Source organism: Ostrinia furnacalis, unplaced genomic scaffold, assembly GCF_004193835.3.
Source record: "Ostrinia furnacalis isolate ACB-3 unplaced genomic scaffold, ASM419383v2 OfSCF7447, whole genome shotgun sequence".
Taxonomy (NCBI): Eukaryota; Metazoa; Arthropoda; class Insecta; order Lepidoptera; family Crambidae; genus Ostrinia; species Ostrinia furnacalis.
In genome coordinates, this window is record NW_021137686.1 from 429,489 (window position 1) to 442,486 (window position 12,998).

At 39.0% G+C, this 12,998-nt stretch overlaps 3 protein-coding genes across 4 annotated transcripts; all 3 read left to right on the forward strand.

Annotated features, from left to right (window-relative positions):
- Positions 1-2,355: 2,355 nt before the first annotated feature.
- On the forward strand, positions 2,356-4,901 carry LOC114364520 (L-threonine ammonia-lyase-like). 2 transcript variants are annotated; one of them, XM_028320706.1, is made up of 9 exons: positions 2,356-2,448; positions 2,558-2,671; positions 2,793-2,863; positions 2,937-3,224; positions 3,315-3,477; positions 3,550-3,705; positions 3,778-3,914; positions 4,015-4,240; positions 4,471-4,901. In XM_028320706.1, the coding sequence occupies exons 1-9, from the start codon at positions 2,440-2,442 to the stop codon at positions 4,642-4,644; spliced, it is 1,338 nt and encodes a 445-aa protein (XP_028176507.1). In that variant the 5' UTR covers positions 2,356-2,439; the 3' UTR covers positions 4,645-4,901. The 2 variants fall into 2 exon arrangements, with proteins under 2 accessions (XP_028176507.1, XP_028176506.1); XM_028320705.1 differs by having other exon boundaries at positions 2,937-3,477.
- A 1,533-nt stretch (positions 4,902-6,434) lies between these two features.
- On the forward strand, positions 6,435-9,327 carry LOC114364522 (L-threonine ammonia-lyase-like). Its single transcript, XM_028320707.1, has 9 exons — positions 6,435-6,552; positions 6,628-6,741; positions 6,906-6,976; positions 7,046-7,333; positions 7,945-8,107; positions 8,180-8,335; positions 8,412-8,548; positions 8,649-8,874; positions 9,066-9,327. Exons 1-9 carry the CDS (start codon positions 6,544-6,546, stop codon positions 9,237-9,239), a joined length of 1,338 nt encoding a protein of 445 aa, XP_028176508.1. The 5' UTR covers positions 6,435-6,543; the 3' UTR covers positions 9,240-9,327.
- Positions 9,328-9,990: 663 nt separating this feature from the next.
- Positions 9,991-12,627, forward strand: LOC114364559 (L-threonine dehydratase catabolic TdcB). The gene is made up of 11 exons (XM_028320750.1): positions 9,991-10,228; positions 10,374-10,493; positions 10,590-10,660; positions 10,743-10,839; positions 10,917-11,107; positions 11,179-11,341; positions 11,438-11,593; positions 11,673-11,815; positions 11,973-12,072; positions 12,148-12,279; positions 12,363-12,627. Exons 1-11 carry the CDS (start codon positions 10,109-10,111, stop codon positions 12,510-12,512), a joined length of 1,443 nt encoding a protein of 480 aa, XP_028176551.1. The 5' UTR covers positions 9,991-10,108; the 3' UTR covers positions 12,513-12,627.
- Positions 12,628-12,998: the final 371 nt, after the last annotated feature.

Sequence of the window (12,998 nt, forward strand, 5' to 3'; positions counted from 1 at the left end):
TGGTGCTCTATGACTCCCCAAATATTGTTTGATTACTAAAACAAAGCTTAGCCATGCTTCAGATTCAACTTGTGTTATGTGGTTTACCAATACAGTGTCTTAATAAGAGTACGGATTTGCGGTCAATCGAATTTATTTTTTCCGTATTCAAACGGACGTTTCAGGACGTAAAGGACTTTAATTTGGCTGAATTTTTATCATTTTAGTGATTAGAAAGCTCAGTTCACATCTTTGGCTTTCCAAATTGAAGTCCTTTACATCCAGCTTGACTCCAGTATGGCAAAGAGTCTTCACGAGTCTTGCAGACGATATTGGACCCCCAATATTTATTATTTTATGGAAGTTTTATAAGACAGTATGCTTGGTAGGTTTTTATCACTACCTCCGTGATCTTATTTCTTTGCTTTTGTAAGTTTAGAAGCCAAATATTAACAAAAACTGTTGGGATTGTAAACGCAAGGTTTTCATAATGAACTCATATTTTTGAGACAAAAAAGCTCTTTAAAAATTAATTTAAAAGACACAAACTGTTAATTTCAAGGTCTAGTAGCTGATTACTAAATTGTTGTAACTACAACTACACTAATACATGAGTAGAAAATAAAACTTAGTGGGTATAATCAAATAATTATAAGTTTAGGGAGGGTAGTTTAATTTTTTTCATTGATTTCTTGTGTCTCGTTTATCTCAAGAACCAGAGTCAATCCAAAGAAAGTAAATGCACACCATTTATGTCTAATACAAGTATTTACAAAATCCATTAACAAAATAGATGCCGCAGATTTTTTTATTTTTTTTGTTCCGCAGTATTATTGTTCACCAAAAACAAAACACTTCGTTGGTAGACGTGAAAAAACAAGACACATTGACCTTACTAAATATTACTTTTTGACTCAGGTGTAGAAGGCGAAGCTATTCTGCGGGCTATGTCAGTCACTCTGGTTCTCCTACGGATCTCCTCATTTCTGATTCTACCCTACTGGGAAACTCCGAGCATAGTACGCTCCATCGCCCTTTGGGTGACCTTGAGTCTTTTTATGAGGCCCATAGAAGGCGATCACTTGCCATCAAGAATTGCGATTTGCGGACCTTTGAGGATGTGACATTCCACATCCGAATGCCATTGCATTCGGCTCGCTTATAGGCCAGTAGAATTAAACACAAAAATGAATCAAATCGGAAATAATTCCTACAAAAGATTTTATTGCTTTAATGGCTTCATTGGTTGCCCATAAAGACTCTCCTAGGTTTTCGACTTCGACGGAGTTGTGCTTAAGTGGTGGGGGCCCCCGAAAGGGGCGTTTTTTCGGTTTTCCGGTTATACCGCGTAAAGGACTTACTCTATCGAAAAGTGGTCTTCATGACTATTGAAGGGCACTTAATTCTGCATTAAATAAGAATTTTTGGCGTCGAACCTTGGACCAGACATACGGCTAAGCAATGCAGTCGTGCAGGAGGGTGCAAGGAAGAGGTGCAGCCATAGTAGATAACACAGAGTCGTTCAGGAGAGTGCAAGGAAGAGGTGTAGCAACCGCAGTTACTTAAGGATCGGCTGGGACGAACAAGGATAGGCGAATCCAACTCGCGAGCCTTGACAGGGATACGCTGGTTAAGGCGGCCCTTTACAAGGCTCTGGAGCCTGCGGTGATTAGCTATTGGGCGTAGAGAGGGTTATTAATTATACGTACATTTTCTATTTTGTCGAAAATAAGCTCGAGAACGGTTTGTCCAAAACATATGAATTTGGTCTTATTCAATACAGGAATAAATGCCCTTCAACCATCATGAAGACCACTTTTCGATAGGGTGTCCTTTACGCGGTATAACCGGAAAACCGAAAAAACGCCCCTTTCGGGGGCTCCCACCACTTAAGCACAACTCCGTCGAAATCGAAAACCTAGGAGAATCTTAATGGGCAACCAGTAAAGCCATTAAAGCAATAAAATCTTTTGTAGGAATTATTTCCGATTTAAAAGCTAATTCTACTGGCCTATTAGTGCGTGCGTAGCCCCAAACCAAGGAAGGCGTCTTTACGCCTTCAACCTCCTCTTTAGACGCCACCAGACAACCCCGTATCTGATGGCCGAGGCCTATTAGGATTATTAGGAAGGGGCAGGTGGAGGTCATAAAGCCTCCTACTGTGCCCATGAAGTCAGCGGCGGGCAGTGGGTGCATCGGGTGATGCTTCCGTGTAATTTTTAAAGAAGGAAAATCTTCCTTTTTCAATATGGTTTTTAATCTATGAATTTTGAAGTTTTATTACCGCCATTATTTGACAGAACTTAAAGACAGAACCACAAATTACTTCGGCGGACCTGTGAGACAGAAGATTTAGATCATCTCCGACAAAAATAATGCAAAAAATCTTCAATAAATAATACAAACTTCAAGCAAATCACTGTGAAAAATTATTAGTTACTGTAGAAAACAGCTACCAACATGCATGACGTAAGTAATACCTTTAATTTCCGGGCCTCCGCTAAATCTCGCGCATGTGTTTCTGTATCGAAGTTTACCGAAAATTTGCATTAATCGCTTCTAAATCCTCATTTTTTAGGATATAGACTTCGACGAGAACTGTGATCCCAACAACCCTCGAAAAATCAGATATGACGACATCCTGGCCGCGTCGCGTCGCATCATGGGCTCCGTCATACGCACACCCTGCACGGTGAGATGTTCGTCACTGTCTTAGCTGCAAGCTTATTATTTGAAAGAAAGAAATCTCCCTGTACCATATTCATAATATGGTAAAATTTAAATTTTAAGACTATGTTTTGATTATATTTTAGAAAGCTCACATGTCCGAAAAACTTGGAATGGAAATATACCTGAAACAGGAATTTTTACAATATACCGGATGGTAAGCTTTTGGAATGTGTGTCATATTGAATGTGTAGGTATTCGCTTTTTGTTTCTACACAATAATATTTTAGTTTCAAGGAACGTGGTGTCCGGAATACTTTGATGTTGCTGACTGAGGAACAAAAAAAATATGGCGTGATAGCCGCCTCAAGTGGGAACCACGCCATTGCGATGAGCTACCACGCCACGCAGCTCGGCGTGCCCTTCGTCGTCGTGATACCGGCCAATGCGGCCATCAACAAAATCAACAAATGTGAAAAACTCGGCGCTAAGGTCATCATGCATGGAGCAAACATATTCGAAGCCCGCTTACATGCTATGGGAATAAGCAAAGAGAAAAAGATGCTATATGTTAATGGGTATGGTGCTTTTTTACCTACCTACTTATATTTTCATTTTATTATATCTTTAATGCAGTTTAATTTTTATGAATATGTTACTTTTTTCAGTTACGATCACCCAAATGTAATCGAAGGGCAGGGCTCTATTGGCATAGAGATAATAGAACAGCTCCCATCGGTAGACGCCATATTGGTCCCAGTGGGCGGCGGAAGTCTCGTCACTGGCATTGCCATAGCAGCAAAGCATTTGAAACCAGATACAGAAGTTTACGTAAGTTGGATTGGAATCTTAGTTGTTACATTACACTAACATAGCCATATTGAAGCTAACATTCTTACACAGGGTATTACAACAGACAAGACATGCTCAATGGTGGAAGCACTCCGTAAGAATGAAAGAATCAAGTTGGAAATAGATACTACAATAGCAGATGGACTGGCGGTTAATATGGTCGGAGTAAATACTTTCTACAATCTAAAAGGAGTAGTAGATAAAATGGTAATAAAAGATACAAAAATTTTCAATATTCTTGGAATACAAAAGATTTCAAGTTCCATAAATTTTATCTAGATCGTGGTCAAAGAAGACTGGGTGGCTCGTGCTATCTTGCATCTCATTGAAGACGAGCGATACTTGGTGGAAGGCGCGGGGGCGGTTCCAGTAGCAGCTATTATGGCCGGCTTATTCCCAAACCTCAAGGGAAAGAAGTATGATCTGTGTTACTCCCCTTCTAAGTAAAATTTCCCCACAATTCTAAAGATGAGGGGGTGTCTGCCTGCTCTCTGCACCCGACTAACGTCATTTCAGAGTGGTGTGCGTGTTGTCTGGGGGCAACATCGGCACCACGGTGCTGTCGCGCGCGCTGGAGCGCGGCATGGCGGCCGAGGGCCGGCTGGTGAAGTTCAAGGTGACCGTCAACGACCGGCCCGGCGGCATGGCCGACCTGTGCGCGCTGCTGGCCGGCATCGGCGTCACGGTGCGCGACTGCATCCCGGAGCGGGCGTGGGTCAAAGGAGACGTGTTCAGCGTGGAGGTACTTAGATATAATTTGACTGGGATTTTTTTACACTAAATCTCATTATTGAACCGTGTGTGGGTTATTAAAATTTATTGATCTTCTTTTAGCTCTATAACGTTTATATTATCTATATATTATGAATAAACACACAAGTACTTTAGGATAAACATATCTTAAGATCTCCAGCAAATTATAGCTCTTTAGCTTCATTTTGTGATTTAAAACCTCGTTTTTTCCCTTTCCAGATAAGAGTGATATGCGAAACCAGAGGCTGGGATCACACTAAGGAGATAATGGAGCAGATAAAGAAGCACTTCAAGGAATACTTCTTCCAAGACATGAGTGAAAGAACAGACAAAAACGCCGGCACGCGTCGCGGGCCCTGCCTCGCGCCCAACCCCGTCTGCATGCAGAAATGAACCCTAATGTAGTTTAGATACGTGGTTTAATACAACAAGCAATATTAGGACGGTTTAATAGCTGTAGCGGCAGCGCCAAGTTCGCTCTATCACATAGTGGTGTGCATCCTCAACATCAACACTACGTCTGAAGATCCTGGGCGGCTAACTGGAGCGAAACAGCAGCTGGCGAAATTCAAAGTGCGGTGAGCGGCTGACCCAGTGGCATCGCAGATTCGTTTGAAAAAGAAAATGAGCAATTTTTGTAGTGATATACCATACCCTAAAAGTCATGTTCACCAATAAACGTGAATATCCTATATCAATCTGAGAATTTACTTGCACGCTCAGAATACAGAACAAACCAGAAGGAGTGTTCGATAACATTTCTACGCGGCAACTTGTGTCCAAAATACTTCCCCTCCCGCGCCCCTCTACCACAGAATACATAATAGTAGCAACAGAAATTGCACTCCTTTGTGTAGGATCAGATGCCGACATTTTAACGGTAATAATAATAATGCAAAATATCCAACGCACATGGTGCATTCGAAATCGCACCTTACTACTACGCCCACAAGAGCGCATTTTTTTTTGTGTTTAGAATTGATCTACGTCACCGCTCAAGCGTCAGGGTTGTATGAGCAAAGTAAAATAATAAAAACTAAATTTTAAGAAGCATTTATTGTATTTACGATTAGAAAACTTTAATCTAGTGGAGTTTGTATGATCGTACCATCTCTAAAGTACCTATTAATAAACTTCAGTGTTGCGATAATTCGAAATTAAACAAACAGTTTTAAAAGGTGTAGTGTCGGAAAATAGACACGGTGAAGTAAAGTTAATGTTTTTATTAGCTAAAATAATTTTTTTGCTATAGTTTTTTGTCATAAGTATTTCAAAATAATTTGTTATTTATAAAGTGTAGTTTTTTTTTACTTAAAATTATTATTAAATATACAAATATTGCTGCTGCTGATCTGTTGATACCAATGCCTTACTTTTGAATAAATGGGAAAGTATGAAATTCACGATAGTAATTTATTATCTCCTCATTATTAGGGAGTAATATTATAAATTAATTCAATATATTGAAATCAAATCAAAATCAAAAATATTTATTCAGTTTAGACCACAAGTGGCACTTATAATTTAATTAATCAGGTTGTCATGTCATGGATGAAATTACACTAAAAACTAATTAAAACAAAAAGGATGGGGAAAATATTCCATTATTCTGTGGTAACGCTAACAAAATTAACGCGTGAATTTTTTATAAGTAGACAAATGTAATTCAATATAAAAAAGTAGGGTAAAATATTCCGTTGACCTGTGGCAACACTTACAAAATACAACCGTGATTTTTTTTGAAAATTATTATTTAATTAAAATGAATTGGAAATGTGCTACTTACGGATAAAACATGATCCCATGCACTTTCTTCGTAATTCCAGTAGCATTCTTACATGTTGGAACGGCACAAGACGGCATAATTTAATTATAAAGTGTCAATCTGACGGATATGTAAACAATGCGCGCGCCGGCCATTGACTGATTGCTCTAAAGTCAAAGTAGTGCGATTTGGAGTACTTTATATGAATACACATTTACGCCCGTTGACGGTTTCTGGTTTGTTCCGTATTCTGAGCTTGCACGTCCCGTTTCAGCGTTTTTCCTCTCTCCACCTAGGCAAAGGCAAATAGGTATGTTGTTCCAGATGTAAAACCTCCAATCTGCAGTCTATTAAATTTGTATATTAAAAAATACTTACTGTCAAAATTTGACAGGACATTTTAAATCATCTCCGCATCTCCAAAATCACTCATGGCTTACTAATACAGAAAATCTTCAATAAATAATATCAAATTCAGACGAACCATTATGATAAATTAATAGTGACTGTATAAAATATCCACCAACATGCATGACGTAAGTACCTATACATTTTAAGTATTTCGACTTGAAAATTGCATTGATCGCCGATCTAAAAATCTCATTTTGTAGGATATAGACTTCGACGAGAACTGTGATCCCAACAACCCCCGAAGAATCAGATATGACGACATCTTGGCCGCGTCGCGCCGCATCGTGGGCTCTGTCATTCGCACACCCTGCACGGTGAGAGTTACGGCACACGGCTGCTGCAAGCATATCTAATCTTTCTATAACAATTTAGAAACAATTCTTATATCGGTCAGAAGAGGGTATCAATAATTAGACCTCGTATTCATCCTGGTCTTAGAATTTTAAGACTAAAATATTCCGTATTTTTTAAATTTTAGAAAGCTCACATGTCCGAAAAACTTGGAATGGAAATATACCTGAAACAGGAATTTTTACAATACACCGGATGGTAAGCTTTTGGAATGTGCGTCATATTGAATGTGTTTTCGCTTGTTGTTTCTACACAATAATATTTTAGTTTCAAGGAACGTGGTGTCCGGAATACTTTGATGTTGCTGACTGAGGAGCAAAAAAAGTATGGCGTGATAGCCGCCTCCCTCGGCAACCACGCTATTGCGATGAGCTACCACACCACGCAGCTTGGCGTGCCCTGCATAGTCGTGATGCCGATCAATGCGGCCGTCAACAAAATCAACAAATGTGAAAAACTCGGCGCTAAAGTCATCATGCATGGAGCAAACATATTCGAAGCCCGGTTACATGCTATGGGAATAAGCAAAGAGAAAAAGATGCTATACGTTAATGGGTATGGTCCATTTTTCAACCGACTTCAAAAAAGGAGGAGGTTCTCAATTCGACCCGTATATTTTTTTTTCTATGTTTGTTACGCGATAACTCCGTCAATTATGAACCGATTTGAACAAATCTTTTTTCTGCGTATAGGTAATACCTCAAGGGTGGTCCCATTTAAATTTAATAATAGAAAAAACAACCCCCAAGTGTGGAAAATTGGGGATGAACTTTTTTATACGCAATATCTCCGCCGATTATAAATCAATTTGAACGATTATTTTTTTGTTGAATAGGTATTATCAAAAGGGTGGTTTCATGCGAATTTGAAGAAAATATTTCACCCCCAAGGGTGGAAAATTGGGGATGAACTTTTTTATACCCAATATTTTCAATTTTTAGTTTTTTTTTGTGTTCACGCATTTGAAGTCGGTTTTATTTTTTTAAAAAGTTATACCTACTTAGATTTTGATTTNATACCCAATATTTTCAATTTTTAGTTTTTTTTTGTGTTCACGCATTTGAAGTCGGTTTTATTTTTTTAAAAAGTTATACCTACTTAGATTTTGATTTTATTACATCTTTATTGCAGTTTAATTTTTATCAATATGTAACAATTTTTTTCAGTTACGATCACCCAAATGTAATCGAAGGGCAGGGCTCTATTGGAATAGAGATAGTAGAACAGCTCCCATCGGTAGATGCCATATTGGTCCCAGTGGGCGGCGGAAGTCTCGTCACTGGTATCGCTATAGCAGCAAAGCATTTGAAACCAGATACAGAAGTTTACGTAAGTTGGATTGGAATCTTAGTTGTTACATTACACTAACATAATCATATTGAAGCTAATATTCTTACACAGGGTATTACAACAGACAAGACATGCTCAATGGTGGAAGCACTCCGTAAGAATGAAAGAATCAAGTTAGAAATAGATACCACAATAGCAGATGGACTGGCGGTTAATATGGTCGGCGTAAATACTTTTCACAGTCTAAAAGGAGTAGTAGATAAAATGGTAATGAAAGTTACAAAATTTTTCAATATTCTTGGAATAGGTACAAAAAATTTAAAGTTCCATAAATTTTATCTAGATCGTGGTCAAAGAAGATTGGGTGGCTCGTGCTATCATGCATCTCATTGAAGACGAGCGATACGTGGTGGAAGGCGCGGGGGCGGTTCCAGTAGCAGCTATTATGGCTGGCTTATTCCCAAACCTCAAGGGAAAGAAGTATGATCTGTGTCACTCCCCTTCTAAGTAAAATTTACCCACAATTCTAAAGATAAGGGGGTGTCTGCCTGCTCTCTGCACCCGACTAATGTCATTTCAGAGTGGTGTGCGTGTTGTCTGGCGGCAACATCGGCACCACGGTGCTGTCGCGCGCGCTGGAGCGCGGCATGGCGGCCGAGGGCCGGCTGGTGAAGTTCAAGGTGACCGTCAACGACCGGCCCGGCGGCATGGCCGACCTGTGCGCGCTGCTGGCCGGCATCGGCGTCACGGTGCGCGACTGCATCCCGGAGCGGGCGTGGGTCAAAGGAGACGTGTTCAGCGTGGAGGTAGATATGCTATAACTGTTTTATTTTTTTGCACTAAGTCTCTTGGTTAGGCCGTTGTGCGTATGTTTATCATTTGATCTACCTTACCTCTACAACGTTATGTGAATAAACACAAAAGAAGTTTATGATAGACGTATCTCCAACAAATTAATTGCTTTTTTTGCGATTAAAACTCGTTTTTTTGTTTTCAGTTAAGAGTGATATGCGAAACCAGAGGATGGGATCACACTAAGGAATTGATGGAGCAGGTAAAGAAGCACTTCAAGGAATACTTCTTCCAAGACATGAGTGAAAGAACAGACAAAAATGCCGGAACGCGCCGCGGGCCCTGCCTCGCGCCCAACCCCGTCTGCATGCAGAAATGAACCCTATCGTACAATTCAACGCAACAATATGTTGTTATCGTGTCAACCAATACACAAGCGTAAACTTTAAATTAAAATAACTTCAGATACCGGAATAAAAATACCTATTACTGAGTACTATACTTTTATTTAAACTAGGCTATAAAACTTCTAGGAAAGGAATAGCTGATGTGATTGATGGTGATGATTTAGTTCGGGCCACCACCCACAGAATAAAATAACTACGTGGGCTGGGACCTTAACTGGGTCTGGGTGGGACCCACCTTTTTTTTGCACCAGGGACTTGGCACAGCACTCGCACATCTCTCTGGTCACCTTTGAAAACTTATGCCACGGTAATACTATCATATATATAGATAGTATTACCGTGCTTATGCAGACGGCACAATATCCCTACCCTTGCCCCTTTAAGGTCCTGTCCTGTGGGAAGAATATTTTTAAACACTTTTGACTAACAAAATAACTATAAGCCTATCGTCTATGACTGACTACTTCACTCTTGACTAACAAAATAACTATAGTTCCAAAATACTGGACTGTCCTGTCGATGACATTGACAGTGGGGCGCCACCGTCAATACCGGATCGCTGGTTCAGATTTTTGCCATGTTGGAAACCATATAGTTGAACGATCGTAGCGCCCCCCTGTCATTGAGTTTGGCGGGACAGTTCAGCGTGGGTCATCTATTTAAGCCTATCGTCTATGACTGATGTACTTACTTGACATTGATTGATAACAACCTTTAGTTTGATAACCCCACGAGATAATAGCTCAATATTGTTGTCTTAAAATTGGCCAAAGATGGACAGAAATTGCAATAAAGTTGTAATATAATGGCTAACACCCCGCAGATTTCCTAAAATTGCAAAATGCCTAAACATAACGAAGCAGTGATGCCATCTTTGGATGTAAAAGAACCTCTAGGTATCGCTCCGGGTGTACTAGCTAAGCGTGACATCGTCAAAACAAGTACTTGGTGTCCAAATCCTGTGAGTTCATATACCCTATGTAGATCAAAGTTTTCTTCAAAGTATTTTCATAAGGAATTGAGAAAATAATCCAAAGTGTTGCACTGGCAATGGTAGGATAGTTGAAGGAAAAATCTAACGTAACTACCTACTACTTTTATTTCAGAAGCCAGACATCGAATTCGATCAGTGGTGCGATCCTCTCAATCCTAAAACAATAATATACAAAGATGTTCTGAAAGCAGCATCCGCTATCAAAGAAGAATATCCTTATACCCCCCTTGTGGTACACACAATTTTACAAAATAAATGTTTTATCCTAGTACTATGTACCTACTTAACTGTTCTCTCGGTGTACTAACAAGATTTTGTTATATTGCAGAAATCGCGTTACTGTAAACAATTTGGGTTAGATTTGCATTACAAATTTGAAATATTTCACCGAACAGGAAGGTGATACATTCGTAATCATACCATTTTTTATAAATTAGTAGTAAAAAATCATACAAAGTGTAACATTGCTATGTATTTGCAGTTTTAATGAACGAGGTGCTCTATATTCGTTAATGATGCTTAGTGACGAGCAAAAAAAGAATGGTGTCATTACAGCATCGTTAGGTAATTGGGCAATGGTCCGTATAAAAGAAGGTATAAATAAATAATCATGAACCTGTTTTTCATAAGAATCGTATAAGTTTAAATCTTGCAGGCTCTAGCGTACCAAGGTTATAAACTAAACATTCCTATTATGGTGGTATTGCCGGTCCATACTTTACTCAGCACTGTTGAGAAATGCGAAGATTTTGGGGCAACGGTCGTTTTGAATGGGGTTAACCTGGCCGAATCTAAGAGACACGCCTTTGTAATGGCTGAACAAAATGGCAGGACCTACATTAATGGGTAAATGGAACTACACCTTGGTAATTTATTACATCATTTTACATGGGATAAAACATTCTGTCTTTTCTTAGCTATGATCATCCCCATGTGATCGCGGCATCGGGAACTATTGGATTAGAAATATTAGAGCAATTGCCGCAAGCGGATGCTATTCTCGTGCCTGTGGGCGGTGGAGGACTGATCGCTGGCATCGCTGCAGTCGTGAAGCACCTTAATCCTCAAAGCCTTATTTACGTATGGTCATTATAAATACATATTGATGATTCATTTTAAGTAGGTATGTAAAAGACTAGATTCTTTCTATTAACGCGTACAATATTTGTTCATCAGGGCATAGAACCAGATAAATGCTGCAGTTTCTTCAAAGCCATGGAAAATGAAGAACCTTACCAAACGGCTATAGGGAGAAGTGTAGCAGAAACTTTAGGTGTTCCTACTGCAGGCTGTAATGCCTTTCACACGGCAAAATCTTTAATCGATAAAATGGTTAATATTTTAAAACTCGTTTAAATTCAATTGAATGCTACAGTTGTTATTAATTCAAGTTATACATTTAAAATTAAAGGTCTTGGTTGATGATGACTGGATTGCGAGAGCCATATTGCATTTAGTCGAAAACGAAAAAATGGTAGCCGAGGGTGCAGGTGCCACTAGCCTAAGCGCTCTTTTGGCAGTCCCTGACGTTCTACCAGAACTCAAAGGGAAAAGGTATTCAATATTTCAAATTATACCGTGGGCAAAAGCCTTGAGAGCTGGTTCTTTTCTGAAATATGCTATTACATAGTAGATTATGCTCTTCTCCGTATTTGGTATTATGCTATAGCTTTGAACATACTATACAATTTTATTGTTTTTACCATTACAGCATTGTATGTGTAATCACCGGGGGCAATATTGACCAAATAATACTACCCAGATGTTTAGAACGAGCGAAAGCTGTTGAAGGTCGATTGATAAAACTAACGGTAAATCATTAATTAATGTCGATTCTATGCCGTCTAAATATTTATAATACTGCTTTTATAATGAATACTTTTCAGGTAACACTTCCAGCAGACAGCATGAATTTACAGCTGAAAGTTTTAAGCATGATCGCGAACGTTGGCTGTAACGTGCTATGGTGTGACGTGGAGCATGCCTGGCTTTTGGAAAACGATTTCAGGACTATCTATGTAAGAGACGGCTTTTATTACTGTGTAAAATTTGCTATGATTGTTTATATTTGGATCCGAATTAACGTAGAAATCTATTTCAGTTCAATCTCATCATAGAAACCTTCAGCTTGGAGCACTCTTGTACGCTGAAACGAGTCATGGAACGTTTGTTCCCAAACATATGCGACTTCCTGGAAGAGCCTTTTAGTCCCATACCGATATGTGCATGTTTCCCGAAAAGATTTCCATAAACAATGCAATATTCTACAAAAAAAATATAATAATAAAATTACGGACTTAGTTTGATTTTTATTTGTTAATTTTTTACAAATTGTATCACTTGAAAAAGCTTATCTTAACATTTCCCCAAATATCCTGAGAATGGCTAACATACTCGTAAGCAGGTCAAAACATAATATCATAGGAACTGTGCATAAATGATGAACCATGCAATATCAAATGAGGAAGAAAGCCTATGGCAGTTCGCCACCTTATGATGGCCGGGTAGCAGAGAAAAAAGCGAAAATGAGGTTTTGAGGGTTGGTGATGATGTGAAGATGATGAGATGAGTTCCTTGTTAATTCAGTCGGTTAGATCCTCTTAAGAGGTGACATTAGAATATGAAAACCACCTTCTTTCATTTATGACACTAATGAAATAAGAAATCCACGTCAAAAGCAGTCAGTCAAAATAATCAATCCTGTATATTATTAGTAAAAATCTTTGGTAAAAATGAT

Bases quoted from the DNA above. Each gene is read 5' to 3' on its own strand.
- LOC114364522 (XM_028320707.1), top strand. The intron at 7,334-7,944 runs GTATGGTCCATT...AATTTTTTTCAG, and splicing joins AAGATGCTATACGTTAATGG to TTACGATCACCCAAATGTAA. The intron at 8,108-8,179 runs GTAAGTTGGATT...ATTCTTACACAG, and splicing joins AACCAGATACAGAAGTTTAC to GGTATTACAACAGACAAGAC.
- LOC114364520 (XM_028320705.1), top strand. The intron at 2,864-2,936 runs GTAAGCTTTTGG...ATAATATTTTAG, and splicing joins TTTTTACAATATACCGGATG to TTTCAAGGAACGTGGTGTCC. The intron at 3,915-4,014 runs GTATGATCTGTG...ACGTCATTTCAG, and splicing joins CCAAACCTCAAGGGAAAGAA to AGTGGTGTGCGTGTTGTCTG.
- LOC114364559 (XM_028320750.1), top strand. From the start codon at position 10,109: ATGCCTAAACATAACGAAGCAGTGATGCCATCTTTGGATGTAAAAGAA. The intron at 10,494-10,589 runs GTACACACAATT...GTTATATTGCAG, and splicing joins ATCCTTATACCCCCCTTGTG to AAATCGCGTTACTGTAAACA. The intron at 11,594-11,672 runs GTTAATATTTTA...TTAAAATTAAAG, and splicing joins AATCTTTAATCGATAAAATG to GTCTTGGTTGATGATGACTG.